The 14278-nt window shown below is 36.8% G+C and overlaps 1 protein-coding gene across 3 annotated transcripts in view; it reads right to left on the bottom strand.

Moving 5' to 3' along the window:
- Positions 1 to 230: 230 nt before the first annotated feature.
- DIP-kappa (Dpr-interacting protein kappa) overlaps positions 231 to 14278 on the bottom strand; it is a 58469-nt gene continuing 44421 nt past the window's right edge. Inside the window, exons 10-13 of one of the 3 annotated variants that reach the window (XM_068286531.1) lie at positions 11150 to 11314; positions 10669 to 10728; positions 8822 to 8908; positions 231 to 1671 (exon numbers count right to left, since the gene is read on the bottom strand). In XM_068286531.1, the coding sequence (XP_068142632.1) occupies positions 1049 to 1671; positions 8822 to 8908; positions 10669 to 10728; positions 11150 to 11314 (935 nt within the window). In that variant the 3' untranslated portion in view covers positions 231 to 1048. The remainder of the gene's footprint in view (positions 1672 to 8821; positions 8909 to 10668; positions 10729 to 11149; positions 11315 to 14278) is intronic. The other 2 variants (XM_068286521.1, XM_068286540.1) reach the window with 2 other exon arrangements.

Genomic DNA, 14278 nt, shown 5'->3' with positions numbered 1-14278 from the left:
GCATATTTATTGATTTCGAAATTAATTGTACAATGAGCAAGCACACATCCACTTTCAATTTACGTTGAAAACTTTTTTCAATCAATCAGCTATTGGCAATTTGGCATTGAAATGGGACTCTGTTTGAGTATATAAACTATCAAGTTCTGAAAAGAATTAAATGAATGCTTACAATGAATGAATGAATTCAAAACTATGGAAAATACCCACGACGAAAGTCCTATCGTCCAATCTAAGGGCTGTAGAGAAGACTTTCTCTAGCTAGAATTACGTTCTAAGTTGGCACCAACATCTTTAAAATAGACACTCGAATAAATAATCGAAACTAGCACAAATCATGCCAAGCGTCTAGCGACTCAAATATTTTAAAGGTTTTATCTTGAAACTGTTTCTAATTTCTAACTGATCGATCGTCTGGAGGAAGCTCTGTTTAGTAAAAAAGCCTACTCTTTACGGGCTCTTCTGCTGCCAACCGTTCTGCTATATAAACTCGTTCTAAGCACAGACTGTAAGAGCACCACATAATATATGGATGGTGCATATAGATAGATTAAAGTGTTTGTAGAGACGGACGGACGGATAAAGGGTCGGAAACGCTTCTTACTGCCTGTTAAAGACATTTGGGATGCAGGAGTTTTGATTGATTTGAATTTTACTTTGCATTGTTCTTAGCTTCTGAAAAAGTTAATAAAATATAGAAAATTTATTAAGTGGATTTGCAAACTGCTTTGATTTAATTTCTAACCCATTCCAATGCCCGTGATTTGCCAGTCTCCATTCAGGTTTAATTCTTAAAGAGCCAACATTACTTTCATTTTACTTTCCAAAATAAACAAACATTTCTATCTGTCTAAGAACTCTGTGTATGTATAGTACTTACTATATCCTGCGCCGGCCCTTACACTTGCGTCTTTCCACAGTCTCCATCCTTACTTTACTTTTACTTTGCCTTGGTTTGATTTCGTTTTCCATCGAGTTGTAGCTGTTGTTGTTGCTGCTGCTGCTGCTGCTGTTGTGCCCTAAATGAGTTTTTTGCAATTATTTGATTTCATCTTGAAAACTGTTGAAGGGAATGCCTACTGGCTGGGTCCCAAAATGTTAACATTAAATGTTGCCTATGCGCCGTGCTAATAGAAAATGTGATTTGGCCGGCGATAAAATGCAGCAGCAGCAGCAACAGCAACAAAATGCCAGCTAATATTACTATGCAAATGAGTGTGGGCCATTGCCATTGGCATTTGGAATGCGTTGATGCGACGACAATGGGACAGCAACACCATGGCCATCGTGTGTGCGGCATGTGAAATATGGGCAATTGGTGCCACGCCCATAGGTCGCTCTGTTCATTGGCAACATTGCCTATTGAGAGTGCCTGCTCCGGTAAATATGCCTGGTTTTTCATATTACTCATACGCCACCGCTGCGGACTCGACTCTGCCTCCACCATTGAAGCTGCCACTGAAGCTGAAGCTGATGCCGATGCTGTCGCTGTCGCTGGCAAATAACTCGATAAACGTTTGAAAATCCCAAATGATTGCGTTTTAATGCCGCGCATTATTTTACCAAGTAGATTATGCTGCGCCAGTGAGCCAGCAGAATTGTGAAATGCTCCGGGCGGATTACGCACGGGCGTTTGATTGTTATCGCCATTGTTGCCGCCAGCATGGTTGCCTGCAAAACATACAATCAGAAAAAGAGTGGGAGAGAGTGAGAAAAAAGAAGCAGAGCGAACGAGACAGAGAATGAGGGAGTGTGTGTATGAGAGACAGAGATAGACTATCTGTAGTAATCAGTTTTTTGGTTAGTCGGGTTTATATTTTCATTTATTTTCGTGCGTTCTGCACAAAACCAAAATGCCATCGGATACATCATCATGAGAGGAGGCGGGAAAATGATGAGGCGGAGAATAGTACGAGGGGAGCATAAAAGAAAATTGCTCTGGAAAGTATGCTGTGCATTTAATAGTTCGTTCTTGGTGTGCGTGTGTGTGTATGTATGGCTAGTGTGTGTATTTTCCTTGTTAATTTATTGATTTTGCTATTGTGGTTATTCGTTTTGGGCCATTGACATTTGGCTATGGTTAAGGATTGTTGAGAAGTCAGTGGTTAGTTAGAATCGAAGAAAGTCATTAGCCGGGGTTGAGTTTAGCAAAAGTCTCGGTTCTCTAATCCAGTTTGTTAGTTTCCGTGCAATACCTTGCCTAACCATAAAAATACTTATTCTTAAGCCTAATAAATATAACCGTCCATCGTCTTGGTCAACTTCTCACTTGTTAGCGCCACATTCAATGCATGTTGTCGTTCTTTGTACTCCTTCTTTTTTGCATTGTCATGGACTGTGTGTCTTTATATCGTCCCACAATTGTAGGAACATTCGAACAGCGATTACTTGACAATATTTCACCGCACAGCGTCGAGTCAATGTCCCTTCGCTCCCATGCTCCATTCTGTCTCTGGCTGATTGAGTGCCTTGCCTGGACTTGTTGTGGCAGAAAATATATATACTTATATATACATATATATATATACTGGCAACTTGCTGCAGGAGCAGCTGTGGCTCTTTCTGTTATTTTTGTGGGACTTTTATGCACGTCATTGAACGCACTTTGTTGACCGCATGTCAATGTTTGATATATACGCTATAGTTAAAATATATATATACGATATGTTAGAGTGGTTGTTTATGCGAGAAAACTGCAATTTATGCTTAAACTAAATATGTAAAGGGTTAAAGATCTAATTGCGTCAGTTTATCGAAAGTGTTTTACGAAATCAGTTCGTATTCCTAAAAGGATAAACATAAATCGAATCGATTAGAACCTAATAATTATTAGACAAAATACCAAAAACTGTTATGCCATTTTGCGTCATTTCTAAATTTTCAAAAGCTTTCACACCACTGTAACACTTTTGGGTGTTTGCCCCTAGTTTGGGGTAGAGCTATTAAATATATTTTATCTGCTTTTAATCTTTTGGCATTTGACTTTTCATCAGGCAACGCTCATAAATAACAACAAAGTGGGCTTTAAGGGAGCGCAATGCGTTGATTTTACTGTTGGGTTTGTTGGGGGAATTGATTGTTTTTGCTGCTGTGTGGGGGCTTCCCCAAGTTTATTCCGAATCTGTCTGGCCAGTTAGATGACTGTTTACTATAGACAAAGTCATAAATATAAAGTGATAGATGCTTTTCAATCGAGGTCATTTGTGGGTAGTTAAAAGAATGGAAGCACACACAGGTCGTGTGGCTTTGGCTCGAATAGAGCCTCATCCTTGGATGAAGAGTAAGCCATCTGAATTAAAACTCTTTTATTTCTTTATTCAACTTTTTAGAAACATAAAATATATTTCTATTTAGTTTTGTCATTTCACCATTTATTTACCTTTGAGAATACAAAATTTAGTTAAACAAAATTTCGATGTTGCTATTCGTTACAGGGTTACATTAAGTTGATCAGCTGGAATGAAATTCAATCCATATTAAAGAGCGCAGTTACAGATTCAGGGAGGCGACTACTTTAAATAAACTTTGAGTAACTACAAGTATATAAAGAGTATATCCTTGATACGTTTCTCCGGATTGTTTGCTTTACTCCGCCTACTCTGGTGTGGAAATTCACATAGTCATTTCTATTTGATTGATGTCAAAGGCATAAACGTTACGCATCAGTAAACCAAAAAATCAACAAAGATAAGGATAAGGACAGATTTAAAGGGAGCGAACGAGAAAGAGAGAGACATGGGGATAAATATGGAGAGGAAAAGTCCCATTTGTTTGCCAATATGCCCGCATATTTACGCTTCATTGAGGGCATATTGAAGAGGTGTCAGAGCGACGCGACGGCTACGACATTCAGACAATTTTTGATGGCATATTTCATTTGATGTCAAGCAATAAATATTTCCCTTTTGGCTCTTTTGTTATTTCGGGTTTTCTTTGTTTTCGTTTTGTCGGCCTTTTTGGCTTTTTCGCTCCTGCTTTTCTTTTTTATTATTTTCATTCTCGATTTTGATATTTTATTTATAAGCTGCGACCGTTGAGAAATCAACGTCAAAACTGCCAATCGACAATCAATCAAAATGCATTCGAAATTGTTGGTTTGAGTTTTGTTGAGTTGTTAGGTTTTCACTTTTTTAAATGGAAATGGCTTTCCTTTGTTTTGTGAATACGAAAAATGTTCCCCCGTAAACTTTACCTTTTTTTGTTTTTGTCGAGCAAAGCGTGGCAAAATCGATATTTAAAGATTTGCTTTAAAAAAAAAATTGAAGTGCAAATAAAATGAGTCGTCAAAATAATTGGGCTCATCATTTAAGATTTTGTGTTTTTCTAGCAAAGTGTTTTTTATATCTATGTGGATAATTGCTATTTGGTACTCATTAAATCCACATTCCAAATAAGTTCTGTTTCTATAATATCATTTACTCTCCGGAGGGCATGGGAATATGTTAAATGGTAGAGGGGCTATGTACACTATAATTTGTTTTTCGAGTATTACAAGTTGTATATTGGAAAACTTCACTTGGCGCAAGTTGTAAAGGAAACTAAATGATAATAAATGACTATAGGAATAAAGGTTCAAAAAAACTATTCGCATCGAGTTTCTAGAGACACACGTTCGTGTCCAAAATTTGTTCCTCATGTTGAGTGGATGGTTCAGAATTGAATTGGCGAGTCATTCTGTACCATCAGATGACTATATATACTTGCCTATAAATTTATTTCGCTGCTCGGTTTTCCATGAATTTCGTTTCCACTTGCATATTTCTTTAGTTTTCATTATTTTTTTTTCTTTTAAGTATTTTTTTCTTCTTTATTCGTTTTTCTTTTGCATCTTCATTGAAATTCAGGACTTTGCCTGGCTTCTCCAACTTGAAACTTCAAACTCCAAATGTTGAATCAATAAAGTCAATGGCCCCCAACCTAGGCAGCTCCTTGAGCTGCTCCTGGCCGCCCAACTTTCCCCCAACAATGAACAAGTATTTTATCTGTTTTTCGTCTCCTCCGTCACCCTTACTCCCTCTCTGTGTCTCTTAGCCCTTCTTTATACCCCCCTCCTTACTCACTCTACTACATTCCCGTTCATTTTCTCTTCATTTTAAGGCACTTGCAATGCACGACTGCTTTCAGAGCTCCGTCGCCTCCCCCCGCGCCTCCTGCTCACTGTGCCACCACCACGTCCATTCTGTTGTGCGAGCCCCCTTCAGGGCCTACCCCCTTGATTCATTGAACATTTTTTGGCTTCAGTTCATTAGTGCAGTCGGTTGAACGGCATTTTACGGACGCGTGCCTTAAATAATTGCATTTTAAATGCAATAAAAACGAAAACCAAAAAAAAAATGCATAAAAAAGAGAGATAAATGCATATTTTTGTTTTTCGTGTTTGTTGGCCTTGTAATTCAATAAGGATTAAATGTCGGCAACAGCAACAACAATACGATTGGCTAATTTGTTTGTGTTTTGGCAACTAATTTACCACAAAATCCGGTATAACATTTAGCCGCCAAAATTTGACAGTCAATAAAAATGTCCGCCAACCACACCCACACCGATCCACCCGTTCCCCGGCTAACATCTGTCGAATGTCAGTGTCAATCACTTTGTTGTTGTTGTTGCTCTTGTTCCTCATGTTGCCATTGTTGCATTTTGTCATTTGATGGCATTTTTATTGCTGGCAAATTTATTTGACTGACGCCGGGAAGAAGGGTTAGGAGAAGAGCAAAAGGAAAAAAAGGAAAATGTTGCAGGGAGATGGTATATGGAAGGGATCAGTGCCACACACACACACACATATGTACATATAAACACACCCACACTCACATGGTAAAGAAGCCACAAACATGACAAACGCTTCGGTTCAAATATCTAACATGAATTCGAATTGAAATTGCAATAAAATAAAATAAAATACAAATAAATTTGTTAGATATTTTTACGGATTTTTCTTCTATTTCTCCTTGTTATGGTCTGGCATTTCGTGGGTTTTTTGCCCAACGGTTTGTGGTTTGATGTTCGAATTTGTTATGGCGCTTTGATATGGAAAATGCAAACTATTGTTAAATTCATTTGCATTGAACAAATTTTCATTAACACAGAAACTTTAGGGACTTAAACGATTTTAGCAAAACATTATTCTATTTAATTTGGAAACCAAAGGCAGAACCAAAAGGTATTTTATTTGCAGTAAAAAAACACTTTCTTATTTATTTAATAGTACGCTTTTTATACCCTTTCAAAAGGGGTATAAAGTATATACATATGTTCATGATCAGCACGATGAGACGAGCTCTAAAAGCCACGTCTATCTGTCTGTCCGCCCGTCCTTCCGGATCAACGCAAACTCCTCTAAGACTGTTAGAGCTACAGAGTTGATGTTATATGTGGGCTTGTACATACATATATACTACACAGTTTGTATATCTCGGATTCAGCCGGAGCACTATATCATATAGCTCCATTATTTTCTGAGCTTTTGTCGTGAAATATTGGTAATTTTATTACAAGCATAAATGACTGTGCTAAATTGAGATTGGGTGACTATAGGAAAACAGTGACTATGATCAATATCTTCGTTGTTTCCTACGCTAAGATTGTAGGTCAATCTTTCACAAACATTAGCCTTTTTAGACATAATGATTTTCCAGTTTGACGACTACAGGTGAGGAAAGAGTAACAAAAAGCTTGCAAGGGTATTCCAACTTTGACGCGGTCGAAGCTATCCCCGGCCCTCTGGTTTTCTGTTCCAACTGGAATCGTTTTATTCAAGTTCGACTTAAAATAGAACGTGTCGTTTTGATGAACAAGTCAACCGGCTTCCTTTAAACTCTTGTTCACTTGCCTCACTTGTTCAGTATAACTTTATTGTTTTATGAGGTCCCTGATCAGTTTTTATATTCTTAAGAATAAAATATATGTATTAACTGTAACCAAAAGTCCGCCACGAATAAAGCATTTTCTCTTTTCTATAGTCATTTCAATTATTATAAATTAATCGACTAACCATTCCATACAATCGTATGAAAATGTATGAAATGGGGTTAATGAGTTGTTTGATCACTGAGATCTCAATTCATGTTTCATTTATTTACATGAGCTAAATGGGTGATTTGAATATTGACAAAGAAATGTCGAACTCAAAATCTGTTCCCTTTACAAAACTATAGTTTTGCCAAATCTTAATCAATTTTCAAAAATTCTGTCTTTACTTAATGTTTTTGACTTGGAATTTTGAATTTCCAATTGGAACGTTAGTCATGCCAATTTTTCAAGTAATGCAAAACAGAGTTTTCCAATAAATACTTGGTATTAAACAAAAAATATGTACTGTTTTTTTTTTTTTTTTGCAAATTTGTTATCATCTTAGTAGGCTTGGGTAGCTCATGAGTGAGTGAGCCAAAATCAATGGCTCAATGAACTGAGCCACTGAGCTGGGTCCTTCAATATGGCTCACTTTGGCTCACTAGCTCATTTTGACTCAGTAGTTCAGTTTTGCTAACTAGCTCAGTTTTGCTCACTCACTCTTATGGCTCATTTTGCGTTCAATGAATGGATCTCAAAGAATGTTTACTTTGTTTTTAATTTTCTGTTATATTTTATCTTATAATTTTATTAAATTCCCAATGAAGGGAGCTAAAAAATATATTTTTAATTAAGAGTTTGTTCTGCTAGTTCAAAGAAAAAAAAATTTTTAAATATGTAATATTTTTAAATGGCTTAAAATGTAACGTATTTTACTATCGGGTCATGAGCTATCAGCAAGTGAGCCAGTGAGCCAAACGAGTGAGTTGGCTCACTACGGAAAAAAGAATGAGTGAGTTAGTTCACCTCGATAAGCTGCTTTTACCCAAGTCTAGATCATAATGTTAGTATCTTATATACTTATGCATAAGGTCTGAGGTGTTAAACCAAGAAAAGGACACATTATTTTTAATAAAAGATTTTACACACATAAGTATATTGTTACACCCTTGCAAAAAGGTTTAATTAATTAATGCAACCGAGCTGACACGTAGATTTCCATGCTACCTCAAATCCAAACCTTTACCGAAAGTGTTATAGCCAAAAAATGAAGTCATTAGGAGCTTATGGCTTTAAACAAATGCGCATTAGCTGCGATTCTGTAACATTTGATCGAAAGCATTTTGTGGTCGCAATTTTCGAATCAATTTCAACTATGTTTAGAAAAATCATCAAAAATTTAAGTTGACTTAGATCTGTTTCTCCTGACTGCTGTTTTCTTAAGCCAAATAACAAGTTTTACTACGATTTGTTTCTGTGATTGAAACTGTTTGCTCATCTGAAATGTGATTTATTGGCTTCTTCTGTTTGTCTATTGTGCTTTCTGTGCTAAGGGCCCTCCATGGATGCGATAGAAAAGCATCTGAATGGCCAACAACGGAAACGGAAGGCAGCTAGCTTCAAGCTGCAAACGTCATTTTAGCCAAATGAGGGAAATTTAATTAATTTTGAACGTTTTGTGCTAAAAACACAAAAACGCTGCAAAATACTCAGTATACACTCTGAAACGACGACTCTGCCGACGAGTTGGTACTTGAAATTTGTAAATATAAAATGGATGAAAGGAAAATGCAACACGAACAGATAGAGACAGACAAATGGTGTGAGCGAGAGCGAGAGAGCGAGTGGGAGAAGCGATGACGTTTGTGCAAATTATGATGATGAAAAAGTGCCCGGTGCAGGTTCCAGGTTCCAGAGACTGGCCATAAAACGCCAACGATTGGAGAACTAAATGGTGAGACAGGGTAGTGAAGGAATGACGGCGATGAGGGTATGGTGGAAGGGGCGAATGAAGACGCTGTGTACTTACCTTGGGCACCATCACGCCACTCCTCAACCCCATAATCGGGCAAAGCGTTAGCCGAGTCAAATTTATTTCTATGACGTCTCTTCCCATCTTTTTTTCAAGTTCGTTTTTTGTGTTTTCGGTTTTTTGTTTTAGTTGTTTGGCATTTTGTTTTTGTGGGTGTTTTTTTTTTTCGAGTTTAATTTTATGCAGCAAGCGTCAGTCAAGGAGATGTCGAGAGTTGAGAGTTTCGGGTGTTGGGGGAAGCCATGAATAATGGCGATTTGTTGTTGTTGTTGTTGTAGTTGTTTTTGGAGTAGAGGACGGGCAAAACATGAAAGAAATGTTCAAAAGGGAGGAAAAGGTTTTTGTTTTGAATTTTGTTTTTGAAAAGAAAATAAAAGAACAGAGAACAAAACCATATGAAAATATTAACGGTAATTGTATGCTAAAGGTATTTTCTTTATTTAATGTTTTATTTTTTTCATTTTTGCATTTATTTGCATTTAATAGCCATACAAAAATAAAATAGAGTGGACAGCACGGGGGAGGAAAATAAAATGAACACAGAAATTGCATGCAAGGCGAAGGTTTTGATAAAGCTAAGTGAAATGGTGAGGATTGATGCGGAGTGAGGGGAATAGACTGTTTCTTCGTAATGGCGGATTCTATCCACTTTTGGTCTGAATATGTATCTTTATAACACTTTTTTAATGCGATTGATGGAATGGATTTGGTACTAAGAATAAAATTGGTCGGAAGGATAAGTTCAAGTGGACAAAATGAAAGCAGGAATAATGCAGAAATTTATGTGAGCTGATTTGTTAAAGGTTTGAGAGAGTAAAAACTAATTAATCATCGTTCACTTGCTTATGTCAAAATCGTTCATCGTCAGTTGAAAAATAAATTTCGGACTCCTATGCTTGTTCCTTAACCAAATTCAAAATTGAGTCTTACTTTTACACAATCAACTTTGAGTATAAACTTCATTTTTTATCTTAAAAGGACAACATTGTCAAAGGAAATTATGAAACGGGGGTGGAGTCATCAGTTCTCCTCTGGTCTAAATGGCAGGTCAAGTGAGTGACTTCTTTTCTAGTGCATTATCATCGGTTTCTAGGCTGGTATGGTACCGATTGCCATACCTCTTGATCTCGCACCTAATGGACGGAATGTTAAGATCTCTGTAGATGACTGAGTTACACTGGCTTATTCGCTGCAGAATTTCAATGTTTGAGTAAGACGCCATCAGACTTTTATGGCATAAGTCGATAAAACGGCCTTCTAGACAACCGATTCGTAAGAAATATTAGAAAACACGACTTAATATTCAAATTAACATACTTGGCGACTTTCTACATTTATAATTTATATAATTTGTAAATCAATTTGATTTATTTTATACTCTTTCTTCGTTTTGTATGCAGCTCTTTGGAAATCCTCTCTAAAGGGCTGACCACAACCTATCCGGATAATTGGAATTCCAGTCCACTTTTTGTCAATTCAAATTAATTAAATTATTCTTGTTATTCGCCCATGTGGTCCTAATTAAATTTCTTTTTAAATAAATGTACATATGTACATATATTTAAATCTGAAATGCTAAATGCCCTAGTGAAATGTTTCACAAAAAAAATATGTTTTAACTAATTTGAGCTTTAATGAGTTTTTTCAGATGAATGAGTTGATGAATAAATGTTTTAGAGCTGACTCGATTTTGTGCTTTGCAGTGCATTAAATAAAAAGTCATTATTGCATAAAGCAATTGTGTTAAACATTCTATTTGCAGATACAAAGCTAATGTGGTTGAGTGATAGATACTTTTCAATCTAATTTTTTGAGCGAACTGTTTCACTTGTGTCTTGGCTTACCATAACTTCGATTCAGCATGGCCATTTCAGATATAATCGCAGTCGTTGGTGTGGGCATTTCTGAAAGATACAAAAAAAAAAAAAAAAAAAATCCGAATTGAATTCGTAATGGAAGAATTTTAACCTTCTTACAGATTAAGCTTAAATTTTAAAACGATTTTTGGGAGATTTTATGATAATTTAAATCTAATCGTTTAAAGGTTTTATATGTTTAAAATTTAACAATATGTTAAGTAATTACTTCTATCAAATTGACGTAATTATGATTAAAATAACGAGCATGGTAAAATGAGACACGGCAAATTGGCTTCTTCTCGACATTTAACGTGCAATAATTACAGCCAGAATGTTTTTAATATATTCTTTTGGCCTCTGCTTATCTGTTTCAACGTGTTGCACAGTTGCGTTCGGCTGGTTAAACGAATTACAATGTAAAAAATAAAGCGAATAAATTGCAATGAATAAAAGAGGAGGCACTTACCGTCCAGTTTGATGTTGCCATCGGTTTCGCCCAGTGAGTTTTTTGCCACACAGCGATAGGTGCCAAAATCGTTTGGTCCGACCGAGCGTATTTTTAACTTCATGTATTTTGTGTAACCGCTGACGGTTGATGTGGTCTCGTATTTATCGCCAGCCCGCGAAGTGTCTGCAATGGGAGAGAGAGAGTTTAAATTATCGATGAGGCTTTAACAATTTGTTTGCCATAATTTACAATGACAGCCATTCGGCTGGCGAGCAAGCCGTCTGACTTGACAACTTTCGCTGTAGTAAGTAGCAGGAAAACAGAAAAAAAAAATCAAAAAATCAATTAATTAATGTCACCTGCAACGTTGCTACTGTGCAATGAACCAAAACACGCTTTCAATGGCGACTTCAACTAATTACGGGCCCCTCCCCTTCCCCGGGCAGATCCACGGCTTTCCTTCCACTATGTATATGTGTGTAATTAAAACTGCGGCAGGGAGAATTTCATCCGAGTCTACGGACGCTACGTACGCTAACTAAAACTTTTCTCATTAATCAGTGAAAATCTAAAAGAAAAACTTTTGTTCTGGCTTTAATTTCGTTTCGTTTTTGTATTGCCTACGTTTTTCTTTTCATTTTTTTGTTTTGTGTTGTGTTGTGTTTGCTGGGTCGTAGGGCATTAAATATATAAACTTAATTTCACTTTGATTGTTTGGCGCATTGTAAGGCAATATCGCATGTTACTCATACGTCATGTTGTCCCTTATAGTTTGACAAATGTCTTTAGTTTTTCTTTCTTTCTGTTCTATCCGAAACGAAAGCCAAAGGAAAAAAAGAACAAGAAACCAACAACTTGCCATATAACGTGCCAGGCTTCTTTTTATAGTCAGTCACCTATTGTGATACTTTTTGGTCTCCCCATCTATCCATCTGCCTGGCACGCAAATATATAATTTTACTCATATAACCATCAGCCGAACGATTTGGGTCTGCAGGCAAAAGAACTTTATACTTTTAATACTCGGTCATATAAAAAAGAAAAAAACAAAGGAAGTTTCTCATTGGATCTTTGGACTTTTCTTTTTAGTGTGGCATTGCTCCACCAAATGCATAGCTATGTGATCTATGTCAGGTGCTGGAAGCCGTTTATCGAGGGTAGGTCGAAATGTTTTCTTTGGAAACTCCAAACCTTTGAAACCATTGAATTCGGCGAAACTTTTCGCATGAACACTCCAGAAACCTTCTAATGGGAGGGAGGGAGGTAATGTTTTCGTTGTCCCATAATGGATACGTTCTATTATTTGCACTACTACTAAAACATAATAATTTTAGAGCCATTCGCCTCCTGGAGTGTGTCACCTAGAGTAGTCTGTTCTATCTCCAACTCTATTTATGTGAAATGCGCTTAAAATTTATTACCCCAAAAAGTTTTGGTGTCTGTTGGCCATACATCACCATGGGGTCGCCTGCTATCTCAGTTCGGTGCGCATTTTTATTTGTCTTGTCTGCCAGAGCCGGCTGAGCTTTAGCCTTGTTGTCCTGTGCGTGTGTGCATATGAAATGTCATTTGGTTGTGGCCATAATTTGGCACACGTGAGTCGTGTGAGGGCCCCCCACATACATACATACTCCATATATTCCATTCTTATCGAACAAACAATATGCCATTTAAGCATAAAAAAGAAATGTCACTCCAACCGAAATGCTTCTCTATATATAGTTTAAATGAGTCATGCCAGGAGTTATGTTTAGTTTTGGCCCAAATCCTCTTTAAGCGGGATGTTGCCCCAAATGGTAGGCTATGCTTTTTCAGGCTCATTTAACATCCATTCGAACGACGAGTGTTAAGGGGCGACACACAGAAACAAATACACACTCAATGGTAATTATTTTCCGCTTCAATTTCGGTCGGAGATTATAGTCGACATTTGCCGCCTGCCTGCCCGTTGCTCTGTGATTATGTTAAACTAATTTCCGCAACAAAATAATATATTTTGCCCATTTCGGTACATTTCGGCAATCCGATGTAGTCGCAGGGAATGCATATTTATTTTATTTTCACTTTGTCACAATTGTTAGTTATTATTTTTGATTATTTCGATTTTAGATAATATTCAATTTGCCTGTTCGCATTGCTCTGAGGTTAATTAAAAACATTGTGTTGAAATGCACATGCCAATAGTTTTGCTGCTAATTCAATCAATTGCCAATTATTCCATTTCAAATATCAAATTTAATACGACAGCATTCAAAGGGATAGCAACAAAACCACAAAATATGGTTTCATAATTCTTGTTCGAGAACGTTGTCCAAACGAGGGTGGGCCATAAAGTTGACGACCATTCTGCCACCTAATCTATATCGATAACATGGAACAAATTTCGAACAGTCTGCATATTGCATTTAGTGAGGTGAATGAACCAACACCTTAAGCTATGATATTGAGTAGGAGCCATTATGAATATTGGCACGTTTTATGAATCCAATTGTAAGTTTAAAGATTTAAAACTTAGCTTAACTTTAAAGCAGACTTGGGGTTTCATCAACACTTAACTCGATTCATACTTATCCCTACAAAGTGACCTTTTGACCATCAAGCAGAGTGTAAAAACCTCATTCAATAAAGACGATTCACTTTAAAAGCTCGCAATCAATGTCAGAATGTCTCTGGGTATATTTACACGATTCTTTTTTTGTTTTTCATATTTTTCTCTTTGCTTGGGTTTCTCTTTTTTGTTAAGCTTTCCTGTCACACGCTGCGTACGAGTAACGAATTTCACAGCGACCAACTCGAATGTAAAACAATGAAAGAGAAACAACAGCAAAAAAAGTGCTTAATAAAAATTTCTGATGTCAATTTCAATAGTAGACCTGACGATACCCTGTATTGAAGGTAAGCTTAAGCTTAGTTCTTTTTCCCTGACTTTGTAGTCAAATGTAATCCATTCTACAATGATTGTGTTTCAAAGTCTTCCTTGTCTAGTCAGAAATGCTGCATTCCTGCAAGGACTGAATATACTTTCAGTACATTCCGTCGTCGGTACGAAACTCTGGCACATGCCACGCAATGAAACCGGGAGCAAGTGTGGTGCAGGTTACTTTTTTTTATGTTCTGTAGTTTCTTTTTTGTTTTCCACGATTTTAC

The sequence above is a fragment of the Drosophila tropicalis genome, unplaced genomic scaffold (genome assembly GCF_018151085.1).
Source record: "Drosophila tropicalis isolate 14030-0801.00 unplaced genomic scaffold, ASM1815108v1 contig_1116, whole genome shotgun sequence".
Classification (NCBI taxonomy): Eukaryota; Metazoa; Arthropoda; class Insecta; order Diptera; family Drosophilidae; genus Drosophila; species Drosophila tropicalis.
Note: the sequence above shows the minus strand (reverse complement) of the source record. Positions and strands in the feature narration are given on the sequence as shown.